Source organism: Zingiber officinale, chromosome 1B (assembly GCF_018446385.1).
Source record: "Zingiber officinale cultivar Zhangliang chromosome 1B, Zo_v1.1, whole genome shotgun sequence".
Lineage (NCBI taxonomy): Eukaryota > Viridiplantae > Streptophyta > Magnoliopsida > Zingiberales > Zingiberaceae > Zingiber > Zingiber officinale.
Window position 1 is genome coordinate 33160449 of NC_055986.1, and position 18582 is coordinate 33179030.

An 18582-nucleotide genomic window follows, 5' to 3' on the forward strand; every position below is an offset into this window, starting at 1 on the left:
TGTTTTAAATATTCTAGGGATTAGAGATGATGTTGATTGGATGATTGGTTCCCTTGATTGGAATAATATCATGTACACACATTTACCTACATATCCTCATATTATACTTGAATTTTTGAGTTCATTAGATGTTCACTTTGCCAATGAAGATGATTACATTGGCAAAATAACTTTTAGATTAATGAATCAAGAATTTTAGTGGATGTTTAGTGATTTCAATAATTGTTTTGGATTGTCTACCGGTAGCTCTTGCAAGTTTGACTCTAGATTCAATTGGAATAATTTTTGAAATTTGATTACTGGTTTGGATCAATCTTATGAGCCCTCTAGAGCTAAATCTCCCCATATGCAAAACCCTATCTTTAGGTACTTACATCAAGTTATGAGTAAAACTATTTTTGTTAGAGGGGAAAGCGATGGAGTTGTTAGGAAAGTGGAACTTTATGCTTTGTGGGCTATGTTACATAAGGTTGATTTTGATTCTGGTTTCCATTTTTTGAAAACCTTGGTGAGAGCTGGGAAGGCATCCTTAGGATCGATTATTTTTGGCGGTTTGATTACTGAAGTAGCTATAAATTTGGGTTGTGATATTAATGAGCTAGAGATCATTCATGGCAATAACATGATCGATATTGATGCATGTCTTGCCATGAAAATGATTTACCGAGATGAGAATGGTTTTGCTTTTCCTAGGAAGAATGGTTTCCCACTACCCCTTCCTTATCTCGAACGGATTTCTGTTCGCAACCCTGCTAATTGGGTGATCACTGATGTAGATCCTGAGAATGCCCCTTCTTTATTCGGAGACACTGAACCCCACCTTGTGCCCTCTACATCTGGACACCCGCAGCCTTCCGGACATCCAGAACCTGCTAGGCATCCTTTTGCCTATGGTATGGATCATTCCAGATTTAATTTTTCTGATTTTTTCGCATCTCTAGACTCACTTCATGAGAAGCAAGAGGCCCAATGTATGATGTTAGAGGGTCACTTTTCTTTATCAGATGATCAGTTTAGAGAAGTGTAAGATCATTTTTAATTTATGAGAAATTTTCAAGGTCAAGTGGCTGAGTTTGTTCAGGACTATGATATTGATCAAGCAAGGATGAGAGAATTCATGCAGGGTATAAGTATTACTAGTTACCAAGTTAATGCCCTCTATGAATATCATAAGTTCCTGAGTGAGACTCTGGGTTTTCCTAGTTGTCCTATCAGTTGTTCATGTAGACCTCCACCACCATATTGATTTCATCATGACGATGAAAAGTTTAAGTCTTGGGGGGGGGGGGGGTTTGCAACCTGAAATTTTTGCATTTTCAGTTTTATGCATTTTGTTTGTTTTTGTCTTGCTTTTTTTATGCTTGTTTGGCTTGTGTTGTTTTTTTACTGTCATTTGACTGTCTTTTGAAGTGTTTTGTGGCATTTATATTGAGAATATCAATCCTCACTTATATGCTTACTTGTCTAAAAGTAAAATGATTAGCATGTTTATATCTTGATTCATGATATTGTAAATGATGCTAGTATGTTTAGTGTACCTCTTTTCTCTATCTTAAGTTGCATGATGTGAGCTAAGAATTATATGGAGATAAGTTTGAGTTTTGGCTTAACCTTAAGGATCTTACTTTCACTTTACTTGAGCTTGAATAGTTGATATCATTGAAATAGTCATGATTCATCTTATTTGTTTAGTACTTAGTTTCCATGGTGATTTCTCAAACTTCATTTTGGTTACTGGATGAGGCTCGAATCATGTAAGCTCATTTAGAAAAATAAAAATATCCCAACATTTGTGCTTAAGTGTTGCACCTTGCAAGCACTTAGAAAAAAATGAATGAAATGAAAAAAAATGAAAAAAAAAATGATGATGATGAATAAGGGATATAAAAAATAATTGTCGTGAATGGAAACTAGTAAGTTACCCCTTTGAGACCGAGTTAGGTTACTCGGGAAATGATTGCTATGCTTCTCTTGATATCGAGCATGCCTTTGAGACCCTGGGTTGTTTGAGAAATATGAATTAAGTGTGTGGCAGGTAAGTGTCTATCACTGGAAACATTAGGAGCTCAATTGGATGATGACTTGACTAGGATGAAGGTTAAAACTTGAAGAGTTTGGGTCACTTATTTGCACTGTACACAAAGAGACTTATGCTTAAGCTATACTTGAGTTATTTCTATGATTATGTTTATCAATGAAACTTGTAAATATAGTAAGGAAAGTGCATTAGAGATTATGATGCATTATCGAGCATGTGAGTTTTGATTGCGACATTTTGCTTGAGGACAAGCAAAAGTTTAAGTCATCTCCTGCAGAAAACACCAGCAAGGGACTTATATCTACACCTTAAGCAACTAAATAGTCATGATCCCTATGAAGTTCATTAGCGGGGTAGCCCTGTCATGACATCCCTCAGTCATACAACATAGAAACACATCACTAATTAATTCACATCAAGATATAGGGATCAACTCATCTATCTATCCCACTTCTTTGTAGATTCTTGCTTCACCCTTCAAGGTGATCCCCAAGATGTCCGTTAACGGGGCAACCCTATCACGATACCCCTCGATCATATAGTCTAGAGAATTCCTCTACAAGATCCACAAGTAATACAAACATCCAATCAAGAATGGTAATTAAATCCAAACACAACAATCCATAAAAGATTGAATTGATACAAAACATAACAACATCATTGAAACAAGAAGTTGACAAATTCATGAAATCTTACATCACAAATACTCCCTCCATCCTAGAACAAGAAGATCTACTTCATGAAACAAAAGAAAAGATCTGAAGATAAGAAGATCGTAAATATTTTGATCCCAATCAAGAAGATAGAAAAGAAATGCTTATCTAGAGATGACGAGTAATCTTCAGAACCAATCCTTGATACCGGAGTCGAATCGAGAATGGAGACATCTTTGGATCACCGGATCGACATCCAAAAGATGGAGAAAAGCCTTCAGATTGGATCACCCCAAAGGGAGAGTCTCCTCCTTTCAAAAAGGAAGAAACCCTTTATATAGAGCAGGGGGTTTGGGCACCACACGGCCCGTGTCACGGCTGTGTGGACCTCACATGACCTCGCCTTCTTTGCTCTCGGCCAGAGTCACACGACCATGTGAGATTCACATGGTCGTGCCATGCTTCTCCTCTGGACGGCTCACACGACCATGTGGCACATACGACCTGGCAATGCTTGGCCTTTGGAAGGGTTGCACAGCCATGTAGATCTACATGGCTGTGTTCTAATTCTGCTTCAAAAGTGACACGGGCGTGTGAAACCACACGACCATGTCAACCCCTCTTCTGCTGATGTTGCACACCCAGTCTACTCCACACGGCCAAGACCATTTTCCTTCTTGTTCCTTTGGCATGGCCATGTGGTATACATGGCTAGCGCTAACTTCCTTCATTTGTTGATTCGATTCACCATGAACATTATTTCCTCTCCAAATTTGACTCCTGTAGATAGAAAATACACAAGAGCATATCTTTGAACAAAGAAGAGCAAATATGTTAAAAGTAAAGCAAGGAATATGAAAATGTATAGATAAAGCATGCATAGAATATAGGAATGTGCGTCAAAACATGCTAAATAAGTGTATACAACCTATGCACATCAACATCCGAGTTCTTCACCAAGTGGCTGTAGATCTAATTGGGTAAGATGTGCTCTATGTTAGGTTAATTAAGGATTAATTACATTCTGTGATGGATTTGTGATCCAATTAATTTACATGGGTTGGGTTTATAGGGATCTTATGCGAAAAATAGCACATAACGCAGCAGAAAAAGGATCCCTCTAGAAATCCTTATGAATATCGTATACTACATTTTCCTATTCTATCAGATAAAATTGTTACCTTTGTTGCGTGCCCAAAGCAATCCCAGCAGCAACTTGTCTTTGGATGCATATCTCAGCATGATCAAGTGTCCATGCCTCTATGGTATCCACATGAACACATTCTCTGTCCATCTCATGAACTCACGACTTGGAGAAGAAATAACCTTTGTTGTGCTAGCAACAAAGCAAGGAAGTTTCGACCAAGAGAAGAGGAGGAAAAGGAGAGTTCCATTTCCTCACATCTTCATCCGAGTTCTTCATCGAGCGGCTGTAGATCTAATTGGGTAAGATGTGCTCTGTGTTAGGATAATTAAGGATCAATTACATTCTATGATGGATTTGTGATCCAATTGATTTACATGGGTTGGGTTTTTAGGGATCTTATGCAAAAAATAATACATAACGCAATAGAAAAAGGATCCCTCCAGAGATCCTTATGAATATCGTATACTATATTTTCCTATTCTATCAGATAAAATGGTTACCTTTTTTGCATGCCTAAAGTAATCCCAACAGCAACTTATCTTTGGATGCAGATCTTAGCACGATCAAGTGTCCACGCTTTTACGGTATCCACACGAACACATTCTCCGTTCATCTCATGAACTCACAACTTGGAGAAGAAACAACCTTTGTTGTGCTAGCAATAAAGCAAGGAAGTTTCGACCAAGAGAAGAGGAGGAAGAAGAAGACTAAAGTCTCTTTTTACAAAATGAATTGAAAAAATTCTTTTATATTCATCCAATGAATACCAAGGGTTATTGCCCTTTGGTCTTTAGCCTTCAATGCATGATTAATTCAAATTAATCATCAATTTTCCTTCTTTAATGAGTGGATTCAATTGAGTCTAACTTAGATTAGACTACACCCTACTCAATGAGTCTAATTCAGATTGAACTCAATCCAATGATTAGATTCATTTTAGTCTAACTCAACTCAATTCAATAATCTTAGGGTCTATCACATTTTAGTCAAACTAAAATAAATCCATCTCCAAATCAATATATTCTTTATGCGTTACCCAGTAAGCTCTCGTAACATTGGAAATATATCTAAAACTATTTTAGATGCATAAGTAATGAGTGACATCTAGTATTGTATCATTACTACCCAAGTGATGAGAATGTCGAGATCAGACCTAACCTTTTTATGTCTATTATCTTGGATGACTCAGTTCTTCTATCCTTGATATCTAGATTGATCAATAAGGTATAGACCGTGTCATCCTCTTATTAATCTTTATATTTCTTGATCCCTAAGTAGACACACTCAATCAAATAAGCTCAATATTTCATATTAACTAATTTGAGTATGGTCATGCACTCTTGTGTCCTACTTAATCAAGTGGCCTATAGATATTACTTCCATCATATGAAAGGGATAGATCCCATCTACATCACTCATATCCCTCCGCATAACTTATTGCATATTCAGTTATCGACTTTATAGTACATCTTATTACAAGTGATGTTTGCCAATGTCAAAGTACACAACTTCTTATGTAGGGAACCGTAGCGACTTCAGGTTTAAGGATTATTCATGCCAATAGTCATATGAGAATGTTTATGATCCTCATATAACGATCCATAAAACATTCTCATGGCGGGTCAATTCAGTACATATTCTCCAATATATACTCATGTGTCAACTTGATATCTCATATTCATGACTTGTAAGATTAAGTCATCAATTGACCTACATGCTAGTCTCAATGTATTAATATTGTCCTTATATATTAATGTTTGACTAAGAATAGTTAAGAGTAGTGTCTATACATATCTATAGTATCTCATTATCAATTCAACTAATTAAAATACTATAGACTAGAACCTACTACACGAGGATATTATTATATTTATTCATCTGGCACATATCTGAAGTACATATAATAACCATAAACTTTTACCTTTTATTAATGAAATATGATATAATATATCCTAACTCAATCAACTCTTGATTGGCTCTTAGAGCTTACACCAACAAGGTTAAATTAATGAATGAAGCTAATGAGTGATTAATTGATTTGTTTAGTTTAATGGATTATAACTACTTGAGGAATTGTTTTGATTTAGGTTGATTTAACCTAGCTAATTGATTTAGTAGGTTAATGAATTGTGTGATTGGGTGGATTTCGACATATGGATTAATTGATGAAAGGGTGATTAATAGGATGACATATGTATTACTTTTTTTATCGTTAGTTTTGCGCCATATCCTGTATTAGTAGGATTTAAGCTAGATGTGATCTCACGAATTTGAAAATAGTTAGAACAAACTATAGATAAAGGCAGGTACTTCTTTCTTGGCATCTATAGTTCATTGAACTTAGTGTATGATTTTTAATTGATGAATTATGTTACTTTACCTTAAATCTACTTATATTTATTCATGCTTAATACTTGTGTGCTTGATCTTAGAGATGATCTAGTTATTTCTTATAAAGTTTTAGCTTTGGATATCTATACTCTGTAGAGTATGCACAATAGGAGATGTCATGTTGATTAATTATTTGCATGTTACGTATACACGTGTATGATATGTACTATAGGAGTTAACATACTAATTATACATATGATGTATACACATATATGGTATATACTATCGAAGATACCATATTGATTGTACATTTGTAAATTGTATGTGCACAGGTGTTTGGTGTATGCTATTGGAGGAATTATGCTGATTATACCTATGTTGTTTGTGTACACATGGTCTAGTGTGTACTATTGGAGGAATCATGTTGATTATACCTATGTTGTGTGAGTACACGTGACTAGCGTGACCATGGGTATCATATTGATTATACCTATGTTGTGTGAGCACAGTATCTGGTATAACTATTGGAGGTATCATGTTGATTATACATATGTGGTAGGGGGTGCACGTGTATGGTGTGCACTATAGAAGTTAATCTGTTTGAATACCTATATGTTGGAGCATAACCACTTATGTGGGGTGTATGATGGGTGTTGCTTAGTACCTTATTTGTTGATTAGCAGACACCTATGGGATTTATTCATATATATAGACTTAGGTGATAGATAGATCATGTACTGGATGTACCTATGATCATGGAGTTGTTGCATTGATGATGACTATATCAATATCATGATTATTTACAATATGTTCATCATTGATAGGTGTGGCTTGTACCTTATGTCTTGTTGGTAGACACCTATTGGATCTATTTATACTTATAGACTTAGGTGATAAATAGATCATGTACTGATTGTACCTATGTTGATCGAGCCATTATATTAATGATGACTATATCTGTATCATGATTATTTACATCATATTTATTATTGCACTATATGCATTGCTGACAATCAAAGTCTCCCTTGTGGTTAAGAGGGTTGTTAGTCATATTTGCTACTCATCTGGCCACTCAAGGTGATTGGTAGTTAAAGTTGGGTTCAGCTTGTCCTGTTGTACCTACTTGGCCATTTTGAGTAGTGGTAGCTAGAGTCGTATAGGCAATGCCCCCTCATTGTTATGTAGCTAGATAGCTACTCTGCATCCTGCCCGTCTCAGCTACATTGATGTAGTGGTAGCTGGAGATACCAGTAGTCATCACAATCCTATCTACTCGGCCATTCAGATGTAGTGGTAGCTTGAGTGGAGTTAGGAGTGATGTATACATGTTCACATGCATATGATATGTAGTGCATCTTTTGGAGATATATTGCATATACTTATGATATGTTGTATTTGATTGAGCTATGATCGTTGCATTTGGTTGTCATGCTTCATTCATGTATATGCTGTCATTTATATTGCTCAGGTGTTACAAGCAGATCGATCGTTGATCCCTAGTGAGTTTACTAATCACTATATTGTATGTGTTAGATCCAGATTGGGTATATACATTCATTATATCAGTTATGATTATGTGCATTTTATTATGTCATATATGATCATGTTCTTATTTCCTTATTGAAATTGTATATTTTAATCTCCATATTTTATATTGATCATGCACTATACCTGCTGAGTCACCCAAACTCACCATCCTCATTTGTACTTTTATGTTTCTCAGGTAACATGTAGATAATAATTTGAGTATCCTATCAGTAGGTCCCACATCATATTTGATGACGGATTTTACTCTGTTTTATGCTTTACTCGCATTTTCATTAAATTTTTTAGACTTTAAGTTATAAGAAATTGACTCAAACTTGGTGTTTAGCCTTATACCTCCTTTTATGGTTGTTGGTGTTGTTGTGTAAGCCGAGCCGGCTCACAGTCAATCATTTTTTATTTATGTGGCTTATGTTATATCTTCCGTTGTGTCTTGGTTTCAGTCGTGTTGGTTACTTATTATCCTGCATGGTTATGTATGTTTCTAGCCATGTGTGTTGTAGTTATTATACTTGTACAACCATATGACTATCTATCCAGGTTCTATATATTGTCATAAGGGGAGGGGGAGATGTTATCCATTTGTCAAGCAAGGACTCCTTCGAGGCTTAACATATTGAGTGTGGGGCCCATAAAAAAGTTGTAGGGAGGTTTTTTTTATAGTGGAGAGAATAGTGAAGTTTTTTTGACTTTGGATGCGGCAATGATATGGCACCTCAAAAATGAAAAAACCTCACTTTTGATGTTTTCCCATTAAAGATGCCCTCATGGCTCACAGGGTGAAGGAAGGTTAGGTAGGTTGAGATCAAATAAAGGAATTGCGATACCAGGGGAAGGAGAGGAAGCATCCTTAAGGGTGGTACACGGCGGAGATCTGAGACCCGGCAAAGAAGAGCCGCATCTGGCTTGACACCTTTAACACCGCTGAGGAGACAACACGGGCATATGACGTGTCGCTACCTAGTTCAGTGGCCCCAAGGCCAAAATCAATTTCCCCTACCCTATCCTCGAGGCTGTTGTGATCCTAAAGAGGGCAGCAAGGCCCAACTCCGGTAGTTGCCTTAGGGCGACGCCACCTACCGGCTTGACAGGAATCAAGGATGGATCGCTCTCAAGGAGTTATCGTTCCATGGGCATTGATCTCAACCAGACGTCGTCGCCACCGACAAAGGTTGCATGAAGGAAGCACCCTCTCATTATGAATCAACAACAAAAATAGTCAAAAATTACATCTTACACTTTCATATGAAACTAATTTATTTTTTCTTTAACATTATTGATTTGGATGTATCTAGTGGGCCCTACAAGGATTAGGGAGAGTAAGGAAAGGTATTTTGGTCAATTCATTGGGCATCCCCTTTTTAAGGGTTTGCTTGGACATAGAAAGAGAGGGGAGGGGAGACTAGCTTCATGGGCTCTGCCACACACACATCGTCGCCCCACGTTGCCTCTAGCGTCACCTCCAGTGGCTGTCGCTTGAGCACGCTGGTAGCCCATGGTCCCTTTCACACTAGCCTCCTTGCTGACGCCCCTCTTATCGTTGGCCATTAGTAGACGCGGTCGGCCTTGGCCATCGCTCTTCCTTTTCCCCCTCCTCCTCCGGTCGTTCGCTGAGGTAACAACGAGAGAAGTACATGGCAAGGAGCATCACACCATTATCTCCCTCCAGTTAGCTTTGTCCGACTCTATCGCCGTCACCCCCCTCTCATGCTCACTGGCGGGTCGACCCCAACACCGTCTCAACCTCACGGATGCCGCCACCACAGGCATAGCCACACAGTCACCCTCGCCGTTGTTACCTCTCTGCCAGCCAACCCTTTGCCGCCCGGCCGACCGCATGCTCTCCTTCTCTCACACATGCCGCCAAGCTACAACCATGACAAGAGCACCATAGGCCTCTTTTCTCCAACGGATGAGGCAGCCACAGAGGTAAGCGAGGATGCCACCATTGACATCGTCCCTCTTCCTTACCCCTTGCAACAGCCCCTGAGCCTGCCGGCGATCTGATGTTCACCCTCCAGGGACGTGCTACCTTTCCCTCCTCGGAAACCTCCTCCTGTCCCTCACGCAAGGACATAGCTTCGTCGACCACAGCCATTAGCGTCGCTCCATAGCCCTTGGCGAGTATCCCCCAGTCGTTGACATCGCTCCCTGACACCCCTCAACTGAATCCAAACTTCCGGTGCCCTCGCCTTTCGATCCAACCAACCGGCATCCACCATCACTAAGATATGCATTATCGTATGCTTCTGACGCCAATCAGGCCTCCAAGCCCTTGCTGCCATTGTGATCAGATCAGAGTGTGTTTCACCTCCGCTATATTCTGGCCTTTGAGACATCCGACCTTCAATTCGTCCAGCCTTTGTGTCGTTGTTCTATTTTCGGCCTATATGCCACTGCTGTATTCTGGCCTATGTGTCGTTGTCATATTCTGACCTGCGTGTCATGTTTCGGCCTTCATGCCGCTATTGTATTAAGGCCTGCATGTCGCTATCTTATTTTGGCCTACGTGGCGCTACTATATTCCGGCTGCATGCCGCCTTCAAGATTAATGCTGCATCCGACTCTGTACCACCCTCCGGCTCCACGCCATCACCTCCAGCTCCACGCCGTCCTTCGGCTCCACGCCGTCCTTCGGCTCCATACCACCCTCCGACTCCACGTCATCGCCTCCGGCTTCGTGCCATCCTCTAGCTCCGTACCACCCTCCATCTCCACGTCATCACCTCTGGCTCCATGCCACCCTCCGGCTCCATGCCACCCTCCGGCTCCATGTCTTCGCCTTCGACTCCATGCCATCGCCTCCGGCTCTGTGCCTCTTTCGGTCCTCTCTTGTGGGTCTGATATGCTTTACATTCAGTATTTATGTTTTTCATTACAATACTATTTATTTTCTATCATCGGAGGCTAACTTGAATGTTGGAGTGCCAGACCGGGGTAGCCTCGGTCTGTTTTCTAACAATCTTGCAGGTACCATGGACCGAAAACTTTCGGACACCTCCGGTCCTCTTTTTTTTGAAGAGTCCAACGACTTTGTAAAATACTGAAAATTAGCGAATAATGATAAGGGATTTTTCCGGAATTTTTGGAAATTTTTCGGGGATTTTTCGGAGCTCGTATGACTAAGTTTACGGGGATAAAATGGGGCCCGGGAAAGTCTGTTTAGGCTATCCTGTTTTAATGAGGAAAAGTTTTAATTTCTTTTTCCTTATTCCTTTTTCTTTTTCTGTTTTTATTTATTTTCTTCATTTTCCTTTTCCCCATCCCACACGAGCCGAACTCTTCTCCCCTGCAGAAACCATGCACCGACGCCGAAATTCCTCTCTCGATCTTCTGCCCTAACCGCCGCGAGGGCACCGCCGGCTCCTCCTCTCGGCCAATCTATCCTCGCCGGCCGACGAGAGCCGAGGATAAAGCCCCGTCGCCGGCCACACACCGAGCCCTAGGTCTTTCTCTCTCGGCGTCGGTTGCTTCTTCCTCCGGTACCGGAGCCGTGGCCGAGGGATGTGCTTCTCCTCCCTTGCCGGTGCTCTCGGTTTTTCCTCTACTCATCGCCCCGATCGCTGCTGTGCCCTAGCTTTCACTGCCAAGCCGAGGTGGCGTCGCTGCATCCCATAGGAACCCTAGCGCCGACCTTCTCCACGCTGGGCCTTTTACCGATGCCGACTTCTTCCTCTGCTGCCTCTCTGCGCAGATGCATTTCCGACTCCACTGCAGCCACGCATGCCCTAGGGTGGAGCTTTCTCTGGGCATCTCTGCCTGACGTCTCCATCTGGACCCGTGGTCCTTGCGAGCAGCACTGAGGCATCAGAATTTGGGTAAGTTTCGTGTTGAGTTGTTATTGATCTAAATATTGAATTAGGTCTGAGGTAGAGTTAAGGTGGATTATATTAACAGAAAATGATTATCAAGTGTTGGATGGATTTTTGGAAGAAAAGGATGAGATCGTTAGATTGGATTTATTGTGGTTTTGGCTTGCATTATCCGATCTGTGATGACCCTAAGTGATTGATTGTATATTTATTTCAGGGTTCTGATTTGAGACAAGAGCTCTGATTAGAGGACACACGATCTACATTTGAGACGGGTACCTCTTGACTTATCTTTTATGATATCGTCATTTGGATATGTATAGTACTTTATAACTGCAAACAATGAACATGTTTGTCTTTGGTATGTCACTGTTTGATATCCATAGCATGTTAGGTTTGTCGCTTGTTATGTATCCGTGCTTATATCTCGTGATTTATTACCATGAGTATCTTATTGCCATGAGTACTTTATTACCATGAGTACCTTAGTTCCTAGAGTAAGTGACATACCATGCTCTACTGAGGTTAGGACTAGGTTCTGGATTTTATTTCTGGCAGGTGTATCTAGATTATCTGATACCTAGGTTTTTATACCATACCTGACTTGTGTACCTCTATTTGTATATCATATATGATTCGTGTACCTAGACTCTGATTCTTTGATCTGTGTATATTGTTGGTACATATGTTATGGAAGGAGGATATGTTTAGGATCTAAGTTGTTATACCATAGAGGATCTATATACCCTAGATTCGTGGATTTGACTCACTGATACTGTGGTACCCATATTATACATATATGGATATGGTTATGCTGATCAGTTTATGACTATGCTTAGTGTCATGCATCATGATTGCATGCTGCGCGATTGTCGGCTCCACTATAGTTGAGCACATCGCCAGTTACATGTACTGCACACACCACCACTCATGGATTAGTGGTATATCAGACAGGTGTGTGGCGGTTCTGCTGTTTGGCTCCGTTGGTCTGAGGACTCAGCGTGGTAGTCGGCAGACAGTTCCGCTCTATTTGGCTTCGCTGGCATTTAGTGTAGCAGTGTAGCCGCCAGACGGTGGACTCTGTTTGGCTCCGTTGGTCGGTGACTCGGTAGTGGCAGAGATACCTCCCGTCATCGTGTGGAGATGAGAGCATTGATCTCCCCATTTATGATTTGGGGTCACATGACAGAGTACTCCGACAGCATCCGTCCACTCGGTCACTCATCGGGGGCAGTGATGGCAGAGTTGTCACAACCTACCCACTCGGTCTCACCATTTGTGTGTGAGATGATCGACTGGGTGACCAGGACGCATCATTAGCATCATATGCATTGATGCATTTATATTCTTATGATTGTGTTTGCTGCATTTGGTTGCTGCATTTTGGTTGGATGCATACCTTTGACCTGCATACAGGATTATTGACATTTTCGGTTTGACGACCCTCTTGTCTGGATAGGAGTTCCTGGTGAGTACAGCTTCCTCAGTTACCTTTCAGTTTTTCATATTCCCTATATATGATTAGGAAGCTGTATTCCATGTTTGTTGCTGTTAGATATATCTTACTACTCATGTCCATTGGTATTCGCTGAGTTGTTGAACTCACCCCCGTTGACACTATCTTTTTCAGGTACCAGGTTATTTATGGTGTCGCTTGGAGCATCCTGTCTGCTGGTCCCCACGTCACATAAGAAGACTTATCGGTTTCACGTATGTTTTGCTTGTTTTATGTATCAGTTTGTTTAGCTCTGTACTCTGGTTTTATTTTTGGAGAGTTGATGTTGTTATGTGGTGTTTTGTATTTGTTATTGGTTGTGTAAGCCTAGCCGGCTAGCAGTTTTGTGTTTTGGTTTTGGTACAGCCGAGTGGGCTGCTTTATTTTTAACTGCGTGGTTGTGTCAGCCAGAGGCTGAATTTGATATTAACTGCGTGGTGTTTGTTTTCTTTTATTGTTATTATTCCAGCCGCATGTGGCTGAGGTATATAGTGCTTGTAGAAAAGTTTCAGATTGTCCACCGTACAGGGGAGATGCTGTCGAAATTTCTTCGGACAGGGACACCCCCGGGGCGTGACAGACTTAGTCAACATAAAAAACAGTTCACCATCCTCCTCTCCCTCTGAGTCATGATGACTCGGCCAATATTGCAATCATATCAGTGGCTTTCCATCTATTTCAACTTTCGGATGGGATCAATTACTAATCTTTATTTATTCGACTGTTAAGAATCCATTGGCATCTCATAGATCATAGAATGAGGAGTTGGATAAAAAAAGAACATCATCATTCAAGTCACGACTTCAATACAGAAAGTTCACTGGATTTGTTTTATAATAGCCAAACACGTTCACAAGCCTGTTCATCCTGCATGGTTTATTCTATTGCCAACAACAAAAGTCCTGAAGCTTCATCTCAGGAAACAAACTCATATTAACAATCAACTAGGTAACAGTCATTAGATGAATGAGGAGGGTTCAAAAAGCAGTAGGATCTCCAAGAGCAGTGTAGTCTGAATCTTCAGCCAAGTAAATAAGGAGTTCAGGGTAAGGATCAGGGTAAGGATCATCAGTTGATCGAACACTGACTCTTCGCTGGATAGGAGTCCTACAGGAAGGGCACTCTTTCAAGCCCTTTTTCTCATGAAGCTCGTTGCATTGTCTGCAAAAAACTTGGTGGGCACAAGGAAGCAGGACGACGGACACAGTTTCAGATAGGCACATCACACATTCCCATTCACGCTTTAATTCAGACCTCGATTCCTCCTCAGAAAGATAAATGTTGGATGATGTACTTTCGACTAATTTTAGCTGTGCAATCTGATTCTTTAGCTGAAGGATATCATTTTTGTATCTCTGCAAATTATTTTCTGCTTCAATTTTTAATGCATTTTCTTGTGATTTTGCCGACATCTCGATCTGCTCCAGCTCCTTGCGTTCATTCTCGGCCATTTCAAGAGCATCATTCTTCAACTTCTCTTCTTTCTTCCACTTGGACTGAAATAAGTTGCATTAGCATTTAGCAGGAAGAATGAGAGAGGCATTTTTTAGTATGTAATTAAGGATATTGAAACAATAAAATCAAATACTTGAATTGTTCATATAGACTTCATAAATTTACCTTCATATTATCATGAAGATCCCTGGCTTGCTCCAATTGCTGTTGCAATTTATAAAAGTCACGCTTTTCAGCTGCAAGTTCATCTTTAAACGAGAGCTTTTCTTCTTCAGATGATTGTAACTTTTTGAGGTTCTCCTCCATCCTTCTTGAAGCTTTTTCACAATTCGCTTCCACTTCTGCAGCGTGTAATTCTGCATCTTTCAGTTCCAACCTCAGTTCTTTATTCAATGTTTCCACTGTGCGAACCTTATCTTTAAGACCCTTAGCTAGAGCTGTGTTTCCTTCCTCCAGACTGGCATACTGCCTTCTAAGCTCTTCCACATATTGACGATTCTGCTTTTGTAGTCTTAGTAATTGAAGCTCCTCCCTGTCCTTGTTCAACCTCTCGGCGGCCTGCATTACCTTTTGCGTACCCCAATCGTTCCACTCTTCCACTTCCTTCTCGAGCTTGTATTTCATGTGAAGCAGCGACTCCTCTGATGCATTTTGTAGATTGCTCTCACGGATAAGGCTAGGTTCACTCGAATGCTCTGCAATTTGATCATTGATTGTAGACAAGAGACTATTCCAGTCCAATTGTGACTCGATTTGAGAGGTAACAGAAGTGCCCAATTGATCAAGATTCCTAGAACAGGCACAACAAACATCAAGGTCGAGCCGTAGCATCAAGTGCCACAAGACCTCGCCTTTACTGAGCGGCTTGTTTGCCTTGCTGATCACATCATTGACCATCTCTTTCGAGATTCTCGTCTTTTGCTTTTTCAAATTTTCAGAAGCTTTCAGCTTATAAGAACGACCTGAAGATAAACATCATTTTTGTTAAGATAATCGTGGGATATAAAGGCTCTAATTGATGCACTAATTAAGATTGAATATAAAGTACCCAATAACATCTCCTGAAGTTCTAACTCGGACTCCGGACTCCAATCAGCACCCGGGGATTCCATCAACTTGTATGGGGTTTCAAGATTGTACGTAATCTCGAATTGTAATGAGAGAAGTCAGGAACTTCCTGTCGCCGCTGTTCTTCTAATTTCTTGGATTCATAGGCATAAAAATAGCAACTGTAACATGTGGTATATTATTCCTTTTAGATAAGTTGTACATATGAATACGAATCGGACCCATTTAAAGTGATATAATTTAAGTTTATTAAATTTTAATTTATTTGATGTAGATTTAATATATAGAACCTTTTAGTCCAATCAGTTATTATCTATGAACTGATAACAGATCAGATGCTCTATATAAAAGATTGGTCTCATAAGGATTAGGGCATCTCGACATCTTCCTTCGTTCCTTATTGACAAGGTTTTGTAGCGTCGTCACCCTAAGTCCCTTGAAAGACTTCTCTTTCTTATTTTTGTTGCATCTTCTTCCAAAGGAATCAATTAGACACCGTTAAAGGACAAGGATAATGACTCTACAATCAGGCTCCTTGTCTTTATTTATTTTGGTATGTCATATTAATCGCTGGAACTAGATCATGTTCTTGTATTTCCTATTAGTAGAGTTCTTAGAATTCATGTGGCTTAGAATTATACATATTCTTTCAATTGGTATTAGAGTTAAATGTTCCGTTTCTTCGATTTCATGACAATACAATTTAGGTTCTTTGTCGATCTTTTGTTTTCATACTAGATTAGGTTTTCCTAATCTGTGATCATCGAAACTCTTGCATTGAAAACCTAGGAAAAGCTTGTGTTTTTATTTATTTTTTTCACATTTTCCACAAAGAACACGTAGAACAGTGGTAAATCGTCGCTTTCTTTGTCGAAAATCATCACATTCGATTTAATTTTAGGTCAAATCATGATGGTATAATCAATTGCCTTGGTCGAACAATCGATTACCAAGACTAAGTCGGTGAATAGAATTGATTAACCCAATCAATTCAATTGACATTAATCGATTGGTGAGTTTCATCAATCGATTAGGACAATGGTATCGAATAGAAAAATAATTTTCAATTGATTACATGGTTCGACTACTTCTAGTAAGCAATTGGTGCTAAGAGCATCTACATCAGCTACCCTGTCTAAAGATTTTACCCTAAATTTTGGATAGGGTAGCTAAAAAATCTTTGCATATTTCTTTTCAATCTCTTTCCTTTCACTCATTCTCTCTCCTTCCACTCATTCTATAAATATAATAATAAAAAATAGAAGAAAGAGAATAAAATAATAAAAAATTAAAGATAATAGAAATTTTAGTGTGTAGTGAAAAGTGATTGTATAAATTTAATATAGTGAGCTATTTACCCTAAATTTTAGATATAGTGATAGGAAAATTGATGTGGATGCTCTAAGCATCAATCGAGTACTAATTAAATTTAGAAGCAATTAGAATCGATCAGGTCAATCAATTAAAGATACCAATAGATTAGTAATTCTGCCAATCGATTAATAACTTTAAGTTGAGATAGAATTTTGCTATCAATCGATTAGGAATTTTTTTCAATGGATTATAGCTTTAAATTGCGAAAAATTGATTGAAATCAATTAGCCAAATTGATTGGTGCTATCAATCAATTAGATATTTGATTCAATCGATTACAATCTTAAAATCATGACAGGATCAACTTAATCAATCAGTTAGATCGATTGAAGTGGTCAATCGATTGGTGATGCCAATACAAAAATTGACCACAAAAGGCTTTTGGATCAATTAAGGTAATCGATTGGTGGCAACTAATCAATTGCCATGAAGTCTCAATCGATTGTTGAATTATATCTTGAACATAGAAGGGTTTGTGATCGATTAGCAGGATTAATTGGTTTACACCAATCGATTGCTACTCATCATCAATCTATTGATGATACAAAAGTCACATATAGTAGGCCTTTAAATGGATTGAGGTAATCAATTGGGTGATACCATCAAGTACCATATGGTATTAATCGATTGATAAGCCTAATTTTTGAATTATTAAGGTTGAGTAAGTGTTTATTTGTTTTGTTAAAGTTCTTAGGGTTTTTTTAGTCTATCTACACACATGCTACTAAATTAAACTACTGAGTCGGCCCAAAGGAAGACATAGTAGATATATTTAGTATATTTTGTATCGATGGACGTATATTTATGATAAAAGTAATTGACTCAAAGAAAATTATTTTTATGATAGATATATATTTAAGGGTAAATTACAACTATGAAACAAAGTTTATTTTATTCAGATCATGCACAAAAATATGTTGGCCCAAACGAAGACATAGTACATGGCTGATTAAAGTTGTTGTGAGTTATGGACTAATTTATAACTCATATAAAGTGTCGAGTTATGCACACAATGGGTCGGCGCGAGGGGTGACAAAAATGAACTCGACTCGACCCAAGTTGACCTAAAAACAAATCATGTTCAAGTTGAGGGTTTTGGGGTTCAGGTCAGGCTCGGGTTGGAGGTTTTTCCGATTAGAAATTTTCAGGTCAGGTTCGGGTTGATCCGAATTTAGGTTTTAGCAGATTTTTTCAGGATTAAATCAAAGTTTATTTTAAAAATTATGATGCTTTTATGTATATCAATATCAATGCTAGTATGATAATAATGGAATATTAAGATAAAAATGAAGAATTATAGAGAAAATAACTCAAACAAATCATTTTTAATCGGATTATCTGGGTTGGGTTTGGGTTGGTCGGGTTGGATTTAGGGATTTCGGATTGTAATCGAGTTTGAATCCGGTTCAGGTTGGGATTTTTTTTAAAAAAAAAAATCCAATCCGACCGTAACCTAATCCGACCCACCCTAATTGATACCCTTAGTCAACCCAAAGGAAGGCACATTGTGTGACCAACTAAAGGTTGAGTTATATTAGAAAGTAACAAATTGTATTTTAGTTCACAGAATATAATATAATGTTATATTTGATATTTCATAAGGAGCCTATTTATATGCATTTACATTTTATTTTATTTATATAATCTTATATCTTACTTATATT

At 39.0% G+C, this 18582-nt stretch overlaps 1 protein-coding gene across 1 annotated transcript; it reads right to left on the reverse strand.

Moving 5' to 3' along the window:
* Positions 1-13998: 13998 nt before the first annotated feature.
* On the reverse strand, positions 13999-15588 carry LOC122037247 (putative E3 ubiquitin-protein ligase RF298). The gene is made up of 3 exons (XM_042596721.1): positions 15525-15588; positions 14642-15438; positions 13999-14517 (listed from the first exon to the last, which is right to left on the reverse strand). Exons 1-3 carry the CDS (start codon positions 15586-15588, stop codon positions 13999-14001), a joined length of 1380 nt encoding a protein of 459 aa, XP_042452655.1.
* Between the last annotated feature and the right edge of the window lie 2994 nt (positions 15589-18582).

Bases quoted from the DNA above. Each gene is read 5' to 3' on its own strand.
- LOC122037247 (XM_042596721.1), bottom strand. From the start codon at position 15,588: ATGGAATCCCCGGGTGCTGATTGGAGTCCGGAGTCCGAGTTAGAACTT. The intron at 15,439-15,524 runs GTACTTTATATT...GTTTATCTTCAG, and splicing joins ACTTCAGGAGATGTTATTGG to GTCGTTCTTATAAGCTGAAA. The intron at 14,518-14,641 runs GTAAATTTATGA...AACTTATTTCAG, and splicing joins ATCTTCATGATAATATGAAG to TCCAAGTGGAAGAAAGAAGA.